The sequence below is a fragment of the Aspergillus nidulans genome, chromosome VI (genome assembly GCF_000011425.1).
Source record: "Aspergillus nidulans FGSC A4 chromosome VI".
Lineage (NCBI taxonomy): Eukaryota > Fungi > Ascomycota > Eurotiomycetes > Eurotiales > Aspergillaceae > Aspergillus > Aspergillus nidulans.
The window spans coordinates 151,204-170,439 of NC_066262.1; the positions used below are offsets into that span (position 1 = coordinate 151,204).

The window sequence follows — 19,236 nt, forward strand, 5'->3', positions numbered from 1 at the left end:
TACAATTGAAGATAATAAATATATAGCATTCAATTCATATACAGCACCATAAAGCGCCACCGAATATAACTAGTGGTTGGTACGGCGAGTCAAGTAGGCTTTTGCCCGACCACAACATTGAACCTGCTGTCAACTGTATTCCCTTCGGCGTAGAACAGCTCCAGACCTCGAAAAAGCTCCGGAGCCATTTGGCTTGCCGCCGCCTGATCGGCTACATATCCGGTTTTGAGCAGTATCAAGTGTGCCACGCTCTTGTAGAACTGCATTTGCCAATTCTGCAGCCTTTCTAGCAGATCCCCCCGCTTCGAAGGGAGGAAAGCCCGATTGACAATGTTTAAGAGCCCAGCATCCTGGTAGGCCTTCTGTATCGCTTTAGGAGCACATTGGCTCAAGTTGTTGATCGTACAGTACTTCAGCCACAAATCACACGCCGTCGCAGCCCTTGGGTCGTCGGTCGCCGTTCGGTAAAAGTCCATGTCGCCCCATTGTAGGTATCCCCCTGGCTCTATACGGGTATCAAGTTAGCGTAAATCCAGAGTGTACAGCCAGAGTTCCTTACTCAGAATGGTGATCAGATTCTGCACAACCTTTTCATAGTCCGATTCCGTGATGGCACCGACCAGTAGCCTGATATTCACCAAGTCGTATCGATTGTGGTGCTCGACCGGGAACGGCTTCAAGATATCATGGACGGTAAAGTCGATGCCCTCGGCGGCTGGTGGGAACTGGGCTGGGGAAATGTCAAAGCCGTGAAAGTACCGCGGGGACTCTCCCGCACGGTCAACGAGCAGCTCCCGGGCATCCCATAGCCATATCCTACCATATAGCGGTTAGCAGATAGTTGCCGTTGCCTGCTTGATTGGGGCGCTATCTTACCCAGTCCCAGTAGCGACATCGGCAACCGCAGTAATCTTCTCCAATGGTACAGATTTATCTATCAGCCCTTCAGTAAAGTCTATCAGAAGCTTGTGCTGTTCGTTAAGTCTGTTATTGTCAGTATATTGTTCGATACGGAGGCCTTGGGGCATTCACCGGCGAGATTCGGCCTCATCGCGGCCGAGCGGATAGATCTCTGCAGCGTCAGCCATGGTCATGGAGTTTATTAGGAGGTTTGAAGGCTTGTTCGGGTGGGACTGGGGTCAGGCGGCACGGCCATGAATATATATGGATTTTCGCAGGGGGCCTTAGGCTAACGCTAAGCGCCTTGTCTGACTTCGTCCAATAGAGACTTTTCGTCTTCCGTGTCTTTGTAGGTTCGAAAGTCTGCTCGTTCAATAGCGCATGCTGAGTGGTGGCTAGCTGAAGAAAGCCGAAATGTAGGGTCTCATGCGAGCTCTCTGCACGACCCCGAACAGTGGATATCAGCTGGAGCCAATGAAGCGCATACAACGCATTGGTGGCATTCTGATAAGCAGTGCCAGTTCACTAGGATAGCCAAAGCACTGACGACTTGCTAGCATACTATTTTATAAGCGGTTGGCAGTGGCAATTTGCACAGTTGAGACTGAGTGAAGAGTAGAAGGATTGTAGCCATACTGGCAGAGCATATATGGTAATCAAAACTAAAACCCGTGCTGACTTTGACTTTCCAAAATCAATAAAATACCATAAGCGGAGACTCTGCAGGAAAGAATGGCAGCGCAGATATATATACATGGACAGAAACATCCGGGCCAATGGAGTAATGAACCCCCAATCGAATGCTACATTCCGGAACAATACTCGTGTCTAGACGGCTGCAATTCTCACTGAAGCGAAATGAAAACTATTAGCAGTACTGAGTGGAGAAGCTGACATGATGACTGCAACAAAGTCTCGACCAACTTGGAGCCCTTAAGAGAGCCTACCAGGCTCCGTTCGGAGATCGGGTCACTGCGGCCTTAGCCCGAAAGAAGGCTAACCGCAAATGGTTAGTGCAGGTTCTGCCACCGGCCGTGGACCTCGTTGGCCAATTTTGAAGGAAGCAAGACTCTCCAGCTCTCTCTCCTTCTCCTCCGCAGCTGATTTTTGGCCATGTCTCCTTAATAATGAAGCCGTTACAGCTAGCTTTACGAAGAAGAAGCATATTCATTCTTCTGCTTGCGACTCCCAAGTCTGCGCCATGACCGACACCAACCGCGGACACCCAGAAGCCGAGAATGACGTCACCGCATCCCAGGTCGCTGCCGTTTGCTTGATCCAGGTACAGTTTTCCTATGTTTCCACGGGCACTGCTTGCTCGATTACTTACCGCGATTAGCGTGTATATCGGGGATACCGCACGCGGAGAGAGCTTCAGGGACGACACTTGACCGCGACAAATCGCTGGATCGATGTAAGGCCTCGCATTGGACGTGGTTTCGACAGTAAGCTGACCGCGCAGATCGTCGCGGAGACGCAATCGCAGGCCCGCCATCGCTCAGCTGCATCCACAGCAGGCTCACCGGCCGCCCAAGCCCATCGTAACTGGAGCCATGCCGTCCATGTGGCTAAGCTGGCTCGCGGTGATAGTCACGCTCGGCAGCGCGAGACATCCCTTCAACCCACCAAACCGGCTCCGGCAACGATAAGCAAGGCCATGGATCTACAGTACTTCCTCGAGATGATGGATCCAAGTCATCGTCACGGGAGCAACCTGCGAAAGTATCACGAGTACTGGAAAGCCATGGATACCCACGAGAACTTTTTCTACTGGCTAGACTACGGCGGTGGGAAAGGTGTCGAGCTTCCTGAATGCCCCAGGGATAAGTTATCGCGTGAGAAAGTCCGGTACCTCTCTCGCGAGGAGAGACTGAACTATCTGGTGAAGGTTGATCAGAGGGGCAGATTCCGCTGGGCCAGGAACAACGAGTTAGTATGGACTAACAATAGTCTGTACGAGGACGGTGCAGACGGCATCTCGCCTATTCGCGCTGTGAGTCCTCCGGGAAAGGGTAGTTCGGATGCCAGGTCAAGGCTGAAATTACGCCACCGATCGGCACCAGAGTCCTTGCTGGACAAGGAGACGCAAGTTTCAGATACCGAATCTGATCCTGCTCACGGCCTCTCGAGTCGCAGGCGGCAGATTATCAACAGTATCAAAGATAAACTCTTTGGCAAGGACGACTGGTGGATCTTCGTGCGTTCCCACCAAGCCGAAAAGTAATGTATGGACGTGACTGACTCGACCAGGTTGCCGACCCTTCTTATCGCTTATATATCGGTATCAAACAGCGAGGTTCTTTCCAGCACTCGTCGTTTCTCCGCGGGGGCCGGATAGCTGCTGCTGGGCTGATCAAGATCCGGGGGGGAAAACTGCGAGATCTGGCTCCGCTGAGGTACGTCAGCGTCGGGTATTATTCTATTTCAGAATGCTAACAGATGCAGTGGTCACTATCGGCCCCGTTCATCTAATTTCCATGCTTTTGTCCAAGCGCTGCGAGATCAGGGCGCGGACCTATCTCATGTATCCATCACTAAGCTCTATGCCACTTTAGCCGGGATGGAAGGATATGTCGGCACTAAGCGGAATATGATTCGAACGCGAGAGAAGTTGGAGCGGAAAATACATTGCGCGGGGAAAAGCGATGACCCATTAACAGTGGACTTGTGACGGTTGTTTTGGAGACGAAGACGTGATTTCTGTATGTCTGATGCCATCCCGGTCATGCCAGAACGGCATCGCAATTCCGATCGCATCATCGCCGAAAATAGTGTTGGAGAAGGGTACAAAAGGATGTCGACCCCTCCATCGATGTCATCAGTCATCATCGTCAGTGACAATCAAGATGCCTACCGAGTTCATCAGCCTCACCTTTCCTACCCCGTCTACGGAGATCGACCCGATCCCCAATGCCGCCATTGACCCGGCATTCCTGGAGCGCTATGCTCGCAATCTAGATGATTACTCTTACAACTATACCCTTGTCCCTTATGATTCCTCTTATTTCGATCCTTGGACTGTCGGCGCGACCATCGCCTCACACACGAAAAACCTCAAAATCATCATCGCGGTGCGGCCCAACACCCTTTATCCGACTGTGGCCGCCAAAGCCCTAGCGACTCTGGATCAGCTTAGCTCCGGCCGTGCCGTTGTCCATTTTATCGCCGGTGGCAGTGATGCCGAACAGGCCAGGGAGGGCGACTTCCTCACCAAAGACCAGCGCTATGGCCGACTGGAGGATTATATCAAAATCCTACGCCGGGCCTGGGAGTCTGCCGACCCATTCGACTGGGAGAGCCCCTACTACACATTTAAGGATTTCAGCAACCGGGTTCGTCCGGTGAACGGCACCATTCCTGTCTCAGTCGGTGGATCATCTGACGAAGCCTATCGCATTGGTGGCTCACTCGCGGACATCTTCGGTCTTTGGGGAGAGCCCCTGAAGGAGACTAAGGAGCAAATCGACCGCATCTATGCTGAAGCGGAGAAAGCAGACCGTACTGACCGGCCGCGCATCTGGGTGACCTTCCGTCCTATAGTGGCCGAGACGGACGAGCTGGCCTGGGCCAAGGCACACCGCACCCTTGATGCCCTACAGAAAAACCGTGCCGCTGGTCTTGGTAAGGCGCCTGCTAATGCACCTCCTCCTCAGAACGTCGGCTCGCAGCGTCTGCTCGAAATCGCCTCGCGGGGTGAGGTGCACGACCGCGCGTTATGGTACCCGACTGTGACGGCGACAAACGCACGTGGTGCGTCAACAGCTCTTGTTGGTTCATGGGAAACTGTTTCAGAGTCTATCTTGGATTATGTGGAGCTTGGTGCAGAGCTGATCTCCATCCGAGGATACGATAACCTCAACGACGCAATTGACTATGGGCGCTACATCTTGCCGCGCGTACGAGAGGAACTGAAGAAGAGGGGGAAGCAATGAGATCCATCACTACGAGGTCTGGTAATATATGTTTCGCGGCGCCAAAGTATCTTAGCGAGATGTTGATATGATTCTCCGCCAAGAGCATGTACCTCGTTCCGATAACCCTGACATAGATGTATTTATTTCAGGTGTCAGACCACTTTGAAGGGTGTTCTCATTCGTGTCACACGTCCTCTTCATCCATGTACTCTGCAAGAACGTCCTAGATGAAGGGCTTAAACAACCTGCCCTCGGTGGGGATACCCTCTTCCTAGATAATTCCACAACCCAAACAATAGTTGCTGCAATATCATACTAGAATTCACAACATACGGGTCGCAGGTAAACCTGTCGGAGTGAGAGTGATACATCTTTACTCACATTGACCACGATTGAGCGCATAGGCCTCTTTTGTCCTTCTATCTTTTCCTGTGAACATAACTTGTGCATCGGCACCGGGAATCTCGGGGATTGACCAGGGCCAGGCCCTAAGACACGTCATGCTTGTCAGTATGTCGCTTGCAGCCAGCATTATCTCACCACTCTTCTTTTACCTAGAATTTCTATTCGGACGATTAAATGTCCTTGGATATGCTGATGATATTTAGCAAGTGGTATTACTCGATGCTGGGCCTCCTGCATCCGCACTCGCGGTCTGTCTGGCATGTAGGAAAGAATGTGAGCAGCTCGGACACGGCTTCGAGAGTTGTGGTTGGATAGACAGCGGTGAAAGCTTTTGTCCGTGGTTCAAGATCCTTATAACGTCATGAGACCAGTCGTACTCAGTTCTACCCTGACTCCAGAAGCAGCCTGCCCATAGTTCCCTGCTAATCCAACCATATCTGCCCCCTACTTCAGCCCACAGCCTGACAGCCCTGCTCGCATCATTTAGAAGCAGCCCCCCCTCGTACATGTGTTCCCGGAGCATGGCTCAAACACTCGCAGCCTGTTCGATCCATAGGAAGAAACTTGACCCCGTTAGTATCGCTCTCAACAATCATGCCTAACTGAGGATGCGATGTGAAACCCTACCCTCCCTTGTGAGAAGACCTCATGTCAATGATCTAGAGCATGTGCGAGGGCGCATGAACATGGACTTTGCACCGAATTGTTGGTCTGGACGCACACCTCGCCCGTACCCGAAGATCGACGGCTTAGGGAGGTCTGGGTTCTCCATTCCATCACTCAGGCCGAAAGATCTCAAAATGGATAGTGATTCCTAGGTCTATGGTGACCACCCACTGGTTTGATATTGTGAAGGCATCCCGTGGGATGCGGTAGCTGTTGTATTCAAACCCTTCGCGGCTGGTGTATGAGACGGAGACAGGAAAGGCCGCCGTCCAACTGGTCATCTCGTAAAAGAAAGCACGCAGAAGAGAGAGCTTGTCTTGCTCGGGGCAAGATGCGACGTGTCTTAACAAGACTGTCGAGTTGTTGAAGAACGCACTGGGTGGCGGATGGGTTGCGGACAGCCGTCGCAACGAAGATGGAATCAACGAGGCGGCTGAGATGACAGCGCCAGTTTCTTGTTCGGCGAGGCAGAACAAAGCTGCTCTCCGGGTATATGCCGGCTAGGTATTGTAGAAGAGCTGTGACCAGTTCCAGTTGGGTTTTGAGGCCACATCGCTTGGGCCGCCTCAAGTCTGAAGAAGTCTTTACAGTACCGGCCACCTGCTAGCTTCGAGCAGTTGAGGTTGAGCGACGGGATAGCGGGTTGAGAAGGGCAAGAGCTTGATGAAGTGGTTCACTATTGAGACCATGCCCATCATACCGTCAAATAGGGTTTCGATGTCGCCAAATCGGCCTACTCGGCACAGCCCATGCAATCACCAAGATGAGGGTTGACGAACTCAGCTGTACTTGTTGTCATCCGATCTAGCAAGCCTTTTCTGAGGCGCAGACTTCCCCGGTCCTGCATGATGAATATGTCTGGCAGGCTTTGGGCGAGAGGACAGCCACAACCAGCCGGTGTATCCTCGGCACTTTGTCGATTGTGGCAGCAGAACCAGGAACACAGGCGAAATCTTCTGGTGTAAATCCCTACATAGCTATTATTGGACTATCTCCAGTCTGAAATGAGGTATACGAAAAGCCCAAGGCGAAAGAGATCAGCTTAAGGCGAGGTGTCTCGCCCTCGACTCTGAGGTCCCCGAGGAGGTCTATCTTCTATTACATTATGCTAAGACGCAGGCCTACGTGCCAGCACATTCAGGCGCCAGGAGTAACTCCACACGATCGACCAAGTCTTGTAGTCGCATACATACCTTCACTGTTGTCTGTGGGGGTTCCGGCTGTACTCCTGTCGTTCAGGACATGCCCTGTCGGCGTCATGTATTCCCTGTACTCGTGATGCTGTTTCAAAAAAAAAAAAAAAAAAAAATTCCGGCAGGGATATCTGGGCAGGGGGCGAGTCGCGTAACGACGGGGACAAACGACGTAGAGGAATGACTATATTAGCTGGCTGCCGCATCCGGCCCCTCATCACAGCCGACATCCGCTTTATGATCTACAAGATGCAGCTTCAGCACGAGAAGTTGTCCTCTTCCCTCCGCGAAGCCATCAAGCGAGCCACTGCCTGGGTCGCCAAAAAAGCCCGCAATGACGGCCACTGGTGTGGCGAGCTCAAGGCCAATGCCACGCTGACGGCCGAGCATATCAGTCTACTGGGCGCGCTGGGCATTTTCATATCCAGCCCGAACGAGTGGATCAAATGGCTGCTCGCTAATCAGCACGACGACGGTAGCTGGGGCCTTGCAGCCAACTTGCCGGGCGAGATCTCGACCAGCGTGGAGGCCTACTTTGCGTTGAAGCTGCTGGGACAGTCTCCGGAGCATGCAACCATGCGTAGAGCCCAACAATTTATCACCTCTGCTGGCTGGATCGAGAAAGTCCGCATCTTCACCCGCTTTAACTTGGCAATCTTTGGCCTCTATCCGTGGAGTGCGGTCCCTGAACTGCCCCCTGAAGTAATTATGATCCCTACGTGGGTTCCTTTCAGCATCTACAACATATTCTCGTGGGCGCGTTCCACTGTCGTTCCGTTGACGATCGTACGCCATCACGAGCCCTGCTTCCTGCCAACAGCTGGTACCCCGATCTCGACGATACTGCGGCAGCCATTATTGCGCACGCGAAGCAAACTCCCTCGAGTGTGAACAAATGGGTCGTCACCAACGCAATCGAATGGATCATGGGCATGCAAAACAAAGACGGGGGTTGCGACGCATTCGACTACGAGATCAACAAGGAGTTCTTCAATAAGATACCCTTCTCGGACATGGATAGCATGTGCGGTCCCTCAACAGCCGACGTGACCGGCCGTATCCTCGAAGCGCTTGGTCTGCTCCTCAAAATCGGCACCGAGACCGCATCCTACGAGGTCTCCGCCTCCCTTGAGTCACGCATGCGAGAGACAGCTACAAGGGCCATCAAATACCTCGAGAGCGAGCAGGAATCCTTCGGTGCATGGTTCGGCCGATGGGGCGTCAACTACACGTACGGGACGAGCAACGTGCTCTGCGGGCTGGCCTACTGGGAGACAAATCTCGACGTTACGCGCAACGACACTGTCTACATGATGATTGATGACGGCGTCCGCTGGCTCGTGAAGGCGCAACAAAGCCATGGCGGGTGGGGGGAGTGCTTTGAAACATATAAGGACATCAGCCTTGCTGGGACAGGGCCTGTCAGCGCAACCTACTCAGCCTGGGCAATTATGGGCTTGCTAACACGCTTGGTCCCCAGCAAGCCGGCTATCACCGAAGAAATAGTGTTCTTACTGTCTAGACAGGTGACGGAAGGGGAAGTTGGAAGGAACATGGGATGAGGAGCTGTATGCGGGCGTGGGTTTCCCTAATCACTTCTACATTGATTACGCCCTCTACAAACACTACTTTCCAATGATGGCTCTGGGACGGTATAAAAGGCTGATTGGAGCTGTATATGATGGTATTTAGTACTATGGGTTTCCGATGTTTACTCAGACTGGACATGTGCGTGTCTTACGAGTACTATGAGTATTAATCTCAAAGGCAAATTTACTGTCTCTCTCGCGCCCACTACAGGCAAACTACTTAGTCTGCTCTCTTTTCGGAACGTGAATTAAGTAATATTGAGATGATGTGCCTGAAGGGAAGCAAGAAAGCACAGGTAGCTGGAGTCCGTGCAAGAGATATTCCGCTAGCCCGGGATATTGATCGGCATGCAGACATGTCCACCCCATTAAACCTAGTGATGATGTTCGTAGCACTTGGGCTGTAGGGAGTGTAAACATGCCTCCTCCCGAAGCAGCTGGAGGTTTGCGGCTGAGACGAGAGGGTTCGCCGCCGCAGGGACTGGAGCCCATAGGCTCGTCAACGTTGACCGGCCGTTTGAGCTGTTGTCTGCAATCCGATTGGGTCATGTTGGACTTGGTGATGGCATCGAAGTCATTGCCAGTGAGCAGTTTTCCTGGGGCTGTTTTGTTTCGTTCAGTTCATTCTCTCTCCCCTTGTGTTTCTGATATCTGCCCGTGCTGTCTTCCAGGTCTTGTAGGACAAGGAACTCCCGCGAACAAGCGCACGCTTCTCACTTTTGACTGTGGAGACCGTGGCAGTAGGTGTTACTTCAGAGCCGAGCAATGTCACAGTCTTATTCTGCATTTCGATCCGGCTCGGGCCCTATGGGAGAACGAGCTTTCATCCAAGATCAGTTATTCTGCTAGTCAACCATTTCCATGTAATTTGAGTGAGAGTCTAGCTAACTCTAGCTGGCTTGACTTTTGTAACAAAAGCAGACAGCCAACTGTGCTTACAGTCCTTTTGTAGGCATTGTGTAGGTCATTTCTGTGGATGACTCCGGTTGAGACGGCTTGAAGAAGGACATATATGGGAGTGTTAATCTATAAATTTTTTAAAGTTGTATAATTACCGTAACATCCATAATTTCCATGATTTCCCATGTTTTTACTTATTTTTATTTTTAATATATAATTATTTTGAAAATTTGTATGTATACGAACAACTTACCGCCGCTGGTCTCCTCCAAACCCAATATCTACAGTATACTGACATCGATTCTCTCTATATACTTGGCCCCATACGCAAACCCGCATTTGCCACTTTGTCCTGGAAGCTTGGGTCATCCACGGTGTGGCTGCTAAAATTTTCCCGCCTGACCCATAATAAAGAACGGTGCAACCCCCGTCTCTTGCTGAGGAGCCGTTTCAAAGCCGCTGGTTCAGTAGCATCCCATTATATTTCAGGCAACTGCCCTTCGTCCCCAGTAGTGGTATAGGTCAGTGATCTATACAGAACAGAGGATCAGATCATTTTAGAGGAGAGACGCGTGCGGTTCTCCAGGACTGGATCTGCCGCCACGCGAATCAGCCCACCGTACTTTAGACAAAAGTATTCTGATACGTCGTCCTGAGCGTAGGAACTCCACTGTTCCACGAAACAACCACTAGGACGGGTTTCATAGGGCAGTTCCTGACTGTAGGCCCCGCCAGGGCCCTCTTGGAGGGCCGAATACCCCTGGCAAACGTTTTAACGGGGTGTCGAGCATTGACTCTTTCTACAGTCTTCAACATAACCAGCGCTGCCATGGCATAATGGCTCCCACACTGGGGCAGCTGCCCTCAGAACTTATCCTTCTCATCGCCAAACATCTCGACGTCCCGTCTACCAATTTCCTGCTACAGACTTGCCTGCGCTTTAACAGGCTTTTGGGCCCGGTGCTCTACAAACTCGCCCGCCGGTATCGGAGTGTGCCTGGCGCTGGCACCCCCTTGATCTGGGCTGTTAAGACCAACCGTCTCAATGTGATGGAAAGGTTGCTTTACGGGAAACCATGGCCAGCTGATAACGAGAATGGGACGACGGCTCTGCACGAGGCCGTCTATGCGCAAAACGAGGACGCCCTTCGTATGCTGCTCAGGGCTGGAGCCGACGTCTTCGCCCTCAATGCTAACAGAGAAGCGGCATTGCACGCGGCCATCAAGTGCGAATACGTACTCGCCGCGAGGTTGATCATCGGTGTATACCCGACTGTTATGCCGTGGGAAAGCTACGCGTGGCACTGGACCGAGACCTTGCTTCAAGCGGCGGCCACAGCATCCGAGCCGCTGTGCCGGCTCGTCCTGGACTCTATCATAAGGGAGTATCCAGATCAGGTTCCCGATCTCCTCAACTCGGCTCTACACACGGCCGCTGGCCCAACCGGTGACCTTGGGATCATCCAGCTGCTCTGCGGCTACGGCGCAGACCCGCTGGCCAACGCCCCCGGGGGGACTGCCACTCTGCTGCACACCTTCGCCCATAACGGCCGGCTGGAGGCGGCGCAATGGGCACTGGCGCTCGGGATCGACCCAACAGTCGTCGATAGCAGGGGCGAGACGGCGTTTTTCGTCGCCGTAGCGCGCGGCCACCTCGCACTCGTCAAGACCTTCCTAGCTGTGGGCATGGATCCAGAGCTTCCATCCAGAGGCGGCATCACCCCCTTATGTAAGGCCGCCGCCGGGGGACATATGCTGGTGGTTCAATGCCTCTTGGATGCCGGAGCAGACATCCGACGCAGAGACGACAGGGGTTTCAATGTCGTAGATTTCGTCACCACCGCACGGGAGGACACGGGATCGATGCTTGAATTCCTCCTTCAACGAGGTGCTGATCCTAGCCCACCTGCTGGCACTGTCCGTATGACAGCCCTGCACTCCGCAGCCCGGCTGGGACTCGTCAAGAGGACTGCCCTGCTCTGCTCGGCTTCCCCGGTCGACGTCGTCGATCAGCGCGGTCGCACCGCGCTCCATCTCGCCGTTAGAGAGGGCCACGCCGCGACGGTGGAGGTCTTGCTACAGGCTGGCGCCAATCCATCTGTTGCAGATGAAAGACAGAAAACGCCGCTGCACGAGGCAGTGGCTACAAGCTCTACGGATATTGTCAAACAACTGCTTCGCCATGGAGCCTGTGTTCGAGCAGCCGATCTGCACGGGCATACCCCATTGCACCTCGCAGCGATCCACGGCAACTACGAGACTTGCTTGACCTTGGTCGAGCACTGCCAGCATAAAGGGATTGACTTCTCCTCCCAATGCCTAAACGGAGACACAGTTCTCGCCGAGGCCGTCCGGCACGGACGGACGGCCATTGTTGTCATGCTGATAGAAGCAGGCTTCGACCCAAACGTCCACTGGACTTGGTCGTCTGTCCTGCACCTCGCCGCTGCCCAACGCGATGCACAAATGGTTGCCCTGCTCCTTGCGAGCAGGGCCGACCCGTATTGCCTGGATCTGTACGGCCGCAGCGCGTTCGACTGGGCCGCGGCGGATCCTGACACTCTCTCGGCTATGCTCATGCAGCGCCCTCGGTTCTCGACGGACTCGAAAAAGCGCGAGATACGGCTGCGGCAGACGGTCGCTACCTTTGGACGACGGCTGCTGGAAAGCTGCAAGAACGGCCGCGGCCACAGCCACGGGTTTGACTCGTGTATCGTCGCCAGAGCACTGGTCTACCTAGGAGAAGGAGACGCAGCGCGTCTTTTGTACGCGTATGATGGTGAGATGGGAACGCAAATCGAGGAGCATGCGAAACCGGTTTGTACGGGGTGTCAAGATCGTGTCGAGGGCGGGTCTTGGTTTGTATGCCTAGCGTGTGCTAGGACGCAGCTGTGCTGGAGCTGTAGAGACCGTTCTTTGCAAGGAGAAGGCCCCGCCAGAGCGTGCCAGAGCCATGAATTCTATGAGATCCCGCAAGAGACCATAGAGCTGCCTGGGGAGAATGAGATTGGACGGGATCAGGCGTGGCGAGAGTGGATGGAGAGACTGGTGTCTGTACATACGGAGACCTCCGACTCGTAACCCTCTTAGACTCTTTATAGACTGCTTTAAGGCGAGTTAGGCAGGTCCTAATTCGACGGGCTAAATAAACAATTTTAACAGTCTCCCCCTGGATCCACCACACAGCCAATCAGCATTGCTTCGTTCAGCAGCCGATACAACCTCACTATCTCTTCGCGGGACGATCGGCGATAAGCCCTGGGGCGAGGGCCCATAAAGCCCTTCTCCACGCCCTGCCAGGTACCGTGCATGCGCGATGATCATGAATGCATGGCTGGCAGCCAAGATGAAGCTCGTAGCCGTGCTCCTCGCCCTCGCTACGGTCGAGGCTCGTCCAACGGTCGACACGACCTACCCCTACAACGGCCCTGATGTCCCAATTGGCGACTGGGTCAATCCAACCATCAATGGCAATGGCAAAGGATTCCCTCGTCTGGTAGAAGCTCCAGCCGTGAAGCCGAGATCTGCGCATCCAAAAAACAATGTCAATGTCATTTCGCTCTCCTACCTCCCCGACGGCATGCACATCCACTACCAGACGCCTTTTGGGCTGGGCGAGGCCCCGTCCGTTCGCTGGGGAACCAGTCCAGCGAATTTGAACAAGGTGGCCCATGGCTGGTCACATACGTATGTTTCGATTCTCCGTCTATCTGTGTGCCCTTACTGGACAGGTGAACTAACGTTGGTTGGAAAGCTACGACCGCACCCCCTCCTGCGCCCAAGTCAAAGCCGTGACCCAATGCAGCCAGTTCTTTCACGAAGTCAGCCTTCCCCATTTGAAGCCCGAGACCACCTATTATTACCGGATTCCCGCTGCCAACGGGACGACTGAATCCGACATCCTCAGCTTCACGACGGCGCGCGCCCCCGGCGACAAGCGGTCCTTCACCGTGGCCGTCCTCAACGACATGGGGTACACGAACGCCCAGGGCACGCATCGCCAACTCCTTAAAGCGGCGAACGAAGGCGCTGCGTTTGCCTGGCACGGCGGGGATCTAAGCTACGCGGACGACTGGTTCTCTGGCATCCTCCCGTGCGCGGACGACTGGCCCGTCTGCTACAATGGAACTAGTACGCAATTGCCAGGCGGAGGTCCGATTCCTGAAGAGTACAAACAGCCCCTTCCGCAGGGCGAGACGGCGAATCAGGGAGGCCCGCAGGGTGGCGATATGAGCGTGCTGTACGAGTCGAACTGGGATCTATGGCAGCAGTGGATGACCAACCTCACCGTGAAGATCCCGCACATGGTTATGCCGGGCAACCACGAGTCAGCGTGTGCTGAGTTCGATGGGCCAGGCAATCCCATCACCGCGTATCTAAACGAAGGAATCCCTAACGGGACATGGCCAGCCGAGAACCTGACTTACTACAGCTGCCCCCCCTCCCAGCGCAACTTCACGGCTTTCCAGCACCGCTTCCATATGCCGGGCAAGGAAACAGGGGGCGTCGGCAACTTCTGGTACTCGTTCGACTACGGCCTTGCGCACTTCGTCAGTCTGGACGGCGAAACCGACTTTGCTAACAGTCCATTCTCGACCTTCGAGCGCGATCTCACCGGGAATGAGACCCATCCCCGCCCCGAGGAAACCGAGACCACGGACAGCGGACCGTTTGGCACGATTGACGGCGACCGGTACGATGATAATACCGCGTATGCGCAGTATCAGTGGCTGAAGCGCGATCTGGCTAGCGTTGATCGGACCAAGACCCCGTGGGTGTTTGTCATGAGCCACCGGCCCATGTACTCGTCCGCGTACTCGAGCTATCAGACGAACGTACGAAACGCGTTTGAGAACCTCTTGCTGCAGTACGGGGTAGACGCATACCTCTCAGGCCACATTCATTGGTATGAGCGTATGTTCCCCATGACTGCCAACGGGACCATCGACGAGTCCTCGATTGCCGACAACCACACCTACACGACGAACAGCGGCAAGTCAATGACGCACATCATCAACGGGATGGCCGGCAACATCGAAAGCCACAGCTGGTTTGACGAGGGCGAGGGTTTGACGGAGATCACAGCGAAACTGGACCGCACGCACTTTGGGTTCAGCAAGTTGACCGTCGTCAACGAGACCGTCGTCAACTGGGAATTTGTCAAGGGTGATGATGGGAGTACTGGCGATTGGCTGACGCTTGTTAAAGGGGAGACCTGTACGATTAACGTGTAGTGGATAGCATAATGTGGGTGGTGAAAGTCTCTATTGCAGTCACTGCATAGGAGTAAGTAGAGAGATATACAATTGGACCCTGTTGGAATCCTTACTATTGTACTCTGTACCTTTGCGCCCTATGACCTGTTTACATACAAATCAAGGATTCATTGAATTTAGTCTAAAGTATTTAGCTGTGCCTAAAATAGCTGTATCAGGCACTCATTTGACTCTCGCCCGATCGGCTGCCACACCCTGTATTATACTTGGATAAGCAGATGACTTACAGGGTATAAGACATAAAACTGAAACGCGATTGACATGCATGCCGAAGACGCACTCTTGGGCAGCACTGTTACTTGGAGATCAATCTTGGGACCAGAGTATTCCCCGAGGAATCTCCTACCAGGGCGCCTATCTGGAATGTCAGCATGTCAGATCCTATTGCCCTGCTCTGGGCGCAGCACAGCCTAATGATCAGCACCTTTACTCAGCACAACTCAGAATAAAGGTTTATCAGGGTCGATCATCTATTTGGTAATCTACCGTCAACCGAATATGAAATAGGCGTCAGCGGCTCTTCACTGTCGACACCCGCCGTTGCTAACTACACTGACTCTTTATGCTACCGAGCTCAACGGGATAAGCTATATGAACCACTCTGAGGTCGTTTACCTTGCTATGGATACCGACCAGCCCAGTATGGAATGGGCGGCGGTAGTTGTCTCCTGGTTAGGAGCACATCTACCAGGTATGACCATATTGTCCTTCTTACCTCCCCAACAACAGAGTCTCTAGGGCCCCTAACCCCATTCCCATCTTCCTCTGCACGTTATAAATACTGCTGGGTTCATGCTTTCAAGCCAAGCTCAACGCCATCTAGGATTCATCAACCCCTCTAGCCCCAATATCGGCGGTAATATCGGAACCGCGCTGATCTTGCGGGCCGTCCGCTGCTTCATCCAACCACGGAGTCAATACTCTGAATTCGGCATCCCCCGAGAAGTGCCCGAGAATCCAAATGGTCGCGCGGAGAGCGTCTCACCACTCATCTTCGTCAAAGGGATCCGCGAGCTGGGTTACGGTATTGCTCTAGTCAGCCTGCAGAGGCTGCACGACGAAGCCGGACTGGGTCTTTTACTATGGATCGGGGCGTTTATGAGTCTGGCGGATGCGGGTGTTGTGCTTATTTTTGGAAGGAGGAATTACCAGATGGTTGTCTTTCATCTGCTATTTGGGCTCTATCAGGGGGCTGCCTGGTGGATTCGGACGGCGGATGGGCGTGGGAAAAAAGGGGCAGGCGGTTAGGGTTTGCATCAAAGCGCAGTGAGCCCTGTTATTATCCAGACTGGTTATCCAGCCAGAAGGCACAATATACTAAGTCAAAGCATAGAGCATCTGAAACCGGACTAGAGTCTACCGAGATCACCCCAGCAGCATCAGAGCTGAGCGTGGGGGCTAAATTTGGTCTGACAAGTAACATACTCCAACGTCAGTGGCGTGGATGGCGCGGGAGCGACGTAGCCAATAAGACTTTTCCAAGACTCGAGGCGTACTCAAGCTCTGCAAGCCTTCTCGGCAGTCGGCACATTCTACCGTCGCATGGAATCATGAGATAGAGTACAGGGGATATGCCACCTAGAGTCCACCCCCAGAATTCCCCGCCCGCAACCCCCCTCCCCCAGATTCTGCCAGGGTTGGATTGTGGAGGAGGATCAATCAGGCTGAGTTTGAGATTGGATGCTATTAATCTCATTGTAACATGTTGCCGAACACGAGGCGGTTCACTCTGGGTGCTCCTGATAATACTTGATACACGGTCTAACCCTCCCCCCACCCCCCCAGAATGTCGGTCCTGGCCAGCACATTCCAGCGCCTTCGGTCCTTTACAAGTACGCGCAAGAGTATTAGAACTAATCACCCAGTTCGGGGGACTGACACCAATCATGGGGGACTCGTTTATACGCGGCCATCCAGGAAAGTTCTTTGCTCATCTAGTCAGTTCGGCCCCAGCAGAGTCGGATATTCGTTCGCATCTCGATTGGCCGGATTTCACCTCATAATGCAACCCTGTCATCTCCTGACTTCGTCAAATCCTCGCTAGTCGCTGTCAATGGGCCATTAGGCTCGACCTAAACGCACGCCTGGCTCGATCCGTCCCTCTTCCTGGCCCTCCTTCGATTAGCTCGAAACTGATCAGACGTGACAGTGGCGAAGCCTTCCTCCCCTGCTTCCTTTTTCCCATGTCTCAGGGTTCGCTTTAAAAGCGGCCATCTCGCGTCGCCCGTAAGCTGTATCCCAGCGGCCCATATCGCTGCTTTGTAGTGACCTGGAATGCGGGCACCTAGAGTGCAGGCAGATTCACGATGGGCTTCGTCTTTGCCAACATCTACGTGATCACGACCATTGCGGTCATTGGTGGTGCCCTGTTTGGTTTCGACATTGCGTCTATGTCTGCCATGTATGTCCCTCTGCCTCCTCCCGCCCGATCGTCCCCTCTGTGGGGTGAGAACTGACCCAACACTTGCTTACCTCTATTCTCAGTCTGGGCACTCAACAGTACAAATGTTTCTTCAACCAGGGCGGCATCGGTGAAGACGGGAAGTGTGCCGGACCGACCTCCAGCAACCAGGGAGGCATCTCTGCCTCGATGCCCGGAGGATCCTTTGCCGGAGCTCTGTGTTCTGGTATCCTCACCGACTGGCTTGGCCGTCGACGAGCAATCCAGGTGGGCGCTGTGATCTGGTGCATCGGCAGTGCGATTACCTGCTCCTCGTTCAGTATCGGGCAGCTTGTTGTCGGCCGGTTCATCAACGGGGTATCCGTCGGCATCTGCAGCGCGCAGGTGCCTGTGTACGTCTCCGAACTGGCGCAGCCTAGCAAGCGTGGAACTGTTGTCGGTGCCCAACAGTGGGCCATTACTTGGGGGGTCAGTCTGATCAACCGCTGAAACAGAAGGAAGATGCTGACTATTCGCAGATCATGATCATGTTCTACATCTCCTACGGCAGCAGCTACATGGAGGGCCCCGCCGCATGGAGACTGCCATGGGGCCTGCAGATGATTCCCGCCGTCTTCCTCTTCTTCGCTCTGTTCTTCATGCCCGAGAGCCCCAGATGGTTGGCCAAGAAGGACCGGTGGGAGGAGTGCCACGAGACCCTCGCGCTCGTCCACGCCAAGGGGAATCACAACGACCCTTTCGTCCGGACGGAGCTGCGCGAGATCCGCGAGATGTGTGAGTTTGAACGCGCCAATGCAGATGCCAGCTACCTGGATCTGTTTAAGCCCAATATGATCAACCGCACACATATCGGGATGTTTACCCAGATCTGGTCTCAACTGACGGGCATGAACGTAATGATGCTGTACATCACGTACGTCTTTGGTATGGCCGGCCTTTCCGGCAACGCCAACCTTGTTGCCTCGTCGATTCAGTACGTGATTAACGTGGTAATGACCATTTTTGCCCTGGTCTTCATCGACCGCTGGGGTCGCCGCATCCCGCTGCTGATCGGATCCACCCTGATGATGACCTTCATGTTCGCAAACGCCGGCATCATGGCTTCATACGGCAAGCCAGCGCCCCCGGGCGGAGTCGACAACGTCCCTGAAGAGTCCTGGGACATGTCAGAGGCCAAGTCCGCAGCCAAGGGGGTCATTGCATGCACCTACCTCTTCGTCGCATCGTTCGCGCCTACGTGGGGTCCTGTCAGCTGGATCTATCCCCCCGAGCTGTTCCCCTTGCGCCTTCGCGGTAAAGCCGTAGCCGTGACGACCGCCTCAAACTGGATCTTCAATTTTGCGCTTTCTTACTTTGTGCCTCCTGCATTCGAGAACATTAAATGGAAAGTGTACATTGTATTCGGTGTCTTCTGCGCCGCTATGACACTGCACGTCTTCTTCCTCTTTCCTGAGACGGCCGGCAAGACCCTTGAGGATGTTGATGCGATGTTCCATACGAATGTCAAGCCATGGCAGACCAGGGTGCAGTATCGCGATATCAAGAATGTAGAGCGAGGCGGTGTTGGGGCTCGGATGCTCGAGAAGGAGAACGCCGTTGGGGTGGAGAGGGAGGAGAGGGAGGTTGCTGCTTGATTGAGTCGCAACTTCTTGAGTTGCTAGAGCTGCTCTGGTATAGAGAGATGCGTGCCTGGATGGACTGTGGTAATGGCCGGAATATAGATTCCGCTGCGTGGATCGCTTTATTTCTCTTCTTAAAGTAGCAAAACACTGCCAAGTTTAGTCATTTCTTGACTCCACCCCGACCGTTGGAATATATTTTCCGCCTGGGACCTGCTTTGGCATAGTTTTTAGCTAGTCTTGGTCTTTTAATGCCGCAGGTGCACAGTTTTGTTTGTCGTATCCGCCGCGAGCCACTTGTCCCGTATGGCATGACAGATACTGCAGGTAAAAGGGTGGCTATACGACAAAAGCTTGCTTTTTGACTCGTGCA

At 53.7% G+C, this 19,236-nt stretch overlaps 9 protein-coding genes across 9 annotated transcripts, besides 1 other annotated feature; 7 read left to right on the plus strand and 2 right to left on the minus strand.

The window, feature by feature from the left end:
• Window positions 1-19,236: part of a sequence feature (contig 1.170 861..216503(-1)) that runs on past both edges of the window.
• Window positions 90-1,109, minus strand: ANIA_09193 (protein llmJ; the record flags this gene model as incomplete). Its single annotated transcript, XM_677370.2, has 4 exons — window positions 1,033-1,109; window positions 877-984; window positions 560-816; window positions 90-505 (listed from the first exon to the last, which is right to left on the minus strand). Exons 1-4 carry the CDS (start codon window positions 1,092-1,094, stop codon window positions 90-92), a joined length of 843 nt encoding a protein of 280 aa, XP_682462.2. The 5' UTR covers window positions 1,095-1,109.
• On the plus strand, window positions 2,102-3,483 carry ANIA_09192 (IQ calmodulin-binding motif protein; the record flags this gene model as incomplete). Its single annotated transcript, XM_677369.1, has 4 exons — window positions 2,102-2,182; window positions 2,240-3,097; window positions 3,151-3,296; window positions 3,456-3,483. 4 exons carry the CDS (start codon window positions 2,102-2,104, stop codon window positions 3,481-3,483), a joined length of 1,113 nt encoding a protein of 370 aa, XP_682461.1.
• On the plus strand, window positions 3,747-5,142 carry ANIA_09191 (LLM class flavin-dependent oxidoreductase; the record flags this gene model as incomplete). Its single annotated transcript, XM_677368.2, has 1 exon — window positions 3,747-5,142. One exon carries the CDS (start codon window positions 3,747-3,749, stop codon window positions 4,830-4,832), a length of 1,086 nt encoding a protein of 361 aa, XP_682460.1. The 3' UTR covers window positions 4,833-5,142.
• On the plus strand, window positions 7,328-8,640 carry ANIA_09189 (uncharacterized protein; the record flags this gene model as incomplete). The annotated part of the gene is made up of 2 exons (XM_677366.1): window positions 7,328-7,780; window positions 7,813-8,640. 2 exons carry the CDS (start codon window positions 7,328-7,330, stop codon window positions 8,638-8,640), a joined length of 1,281 nt encoding a protein of 426 aa, XP_682458.1.
• On the minus strand, window positions 8,884-9,743 carry ANIA_09188 (uncharacterized protein; the record flags this gene model as incomplete). Its single annotated transcript, XM_677365.1, has 4 exons — window positions 8,884-9,269; window positions 9,385-9,472; window positions 9,607-9,693; window positions 9,723-9,743. The coding sequence occupies 4 exons, from the start codon at window positions 9,741-9,743 to the stop codon at window positions 8,884-8,886; spliced, it is 582 nt and encodes a 193-aa protein (XP_682457.1).
• Window positions 10,405-12,648, plus strand: ANIA_09187 (uncharacterized protein; the record flags this gene model as incomplete). Its single annotated transcript, XM_677364.1, has 1 exon — window positions 10,405-12,648. One exon carries the CDS (start codon window positions 10,405-10,407, stop codon window positions 12,646-12,648), a length of 2,244 nt encoding a protein of 747 aa, XP_682456.1.
• Window positions 12,884-14,801, plus strand: ANIA_09186 (protein aphA; the record flags this gene model as incomplete). Its single annotated transcript, XM_677363.1, has 2 exons — window positions 12,884-13,254; window positions 13,322-14,801. The coding sequence occupies 2 exons, from the start codon at window positions 12,884-12,886 to the stop codon at window positions 14,799-14,801; spliced, it is 1,851 nt and encodes a 616-aa protein (XP_682455.1).
• ANIA_09185 (DUF4267 domain-containing protein) lies at window positions 15,486-16,091 on the plus strand (the record flags this gene model as incomplete). The annotated part of the gene is made up of 2 exons (XM_677362.1): window positions 15,486-15,534; window positions 15,667-16,091. The coding sequence occupies 2 exons, from the start codon at window positions 15,486-15,488 to the stop codon at window positions 16,089-16,091; spliced, it is 474 nt and encodes a 157-aa protein (XP_682454.1).
• Window positions 17,033-19,052, plus strand: ANIA_09184 (sugar porter family MFS transporter). The gene is made up of 3 exons (XM_677361.2): window positions 17,033-17,244; window positions 17,328-17,712; window positions 17,763-19,052. Exons 1-3 carry the CDS (start codon window positions 17,150-17,152, stop codon window positions 18,876-18,878), a joined length of 1,596 nt encoding a protein of 531 aa, XP_682453.1. The 5' UTR covers window positions 17,033-17,149; the 3' UTR covers window positions 18,879-19,052.

Excerpts from the sequence above, each read along its gene's own strand:
- ANIA_09184 (XM_677361.2), top strand. The coding sequence starts at position 17,150 with ATGGGCTTCGTCTTTGCCAACATCTACGTGATCACGACCATTGCGGTC. Across the intron at positions 17,245-17,327 it reads ATTGCGTCTATGTCTGCCAT|TCTGGGCACTCAACAGTACA; the intron begins GTATGTCCCTCT and ends CTCTATTCTCAG. Across the intron at positions 17,713-17,762 it reads AGTGGGCCATTACTTGGGGG|ATCATGATCATGTTCTACAT; the intron begins GTCAGTCTGATC and ends GACTATTCGCAG.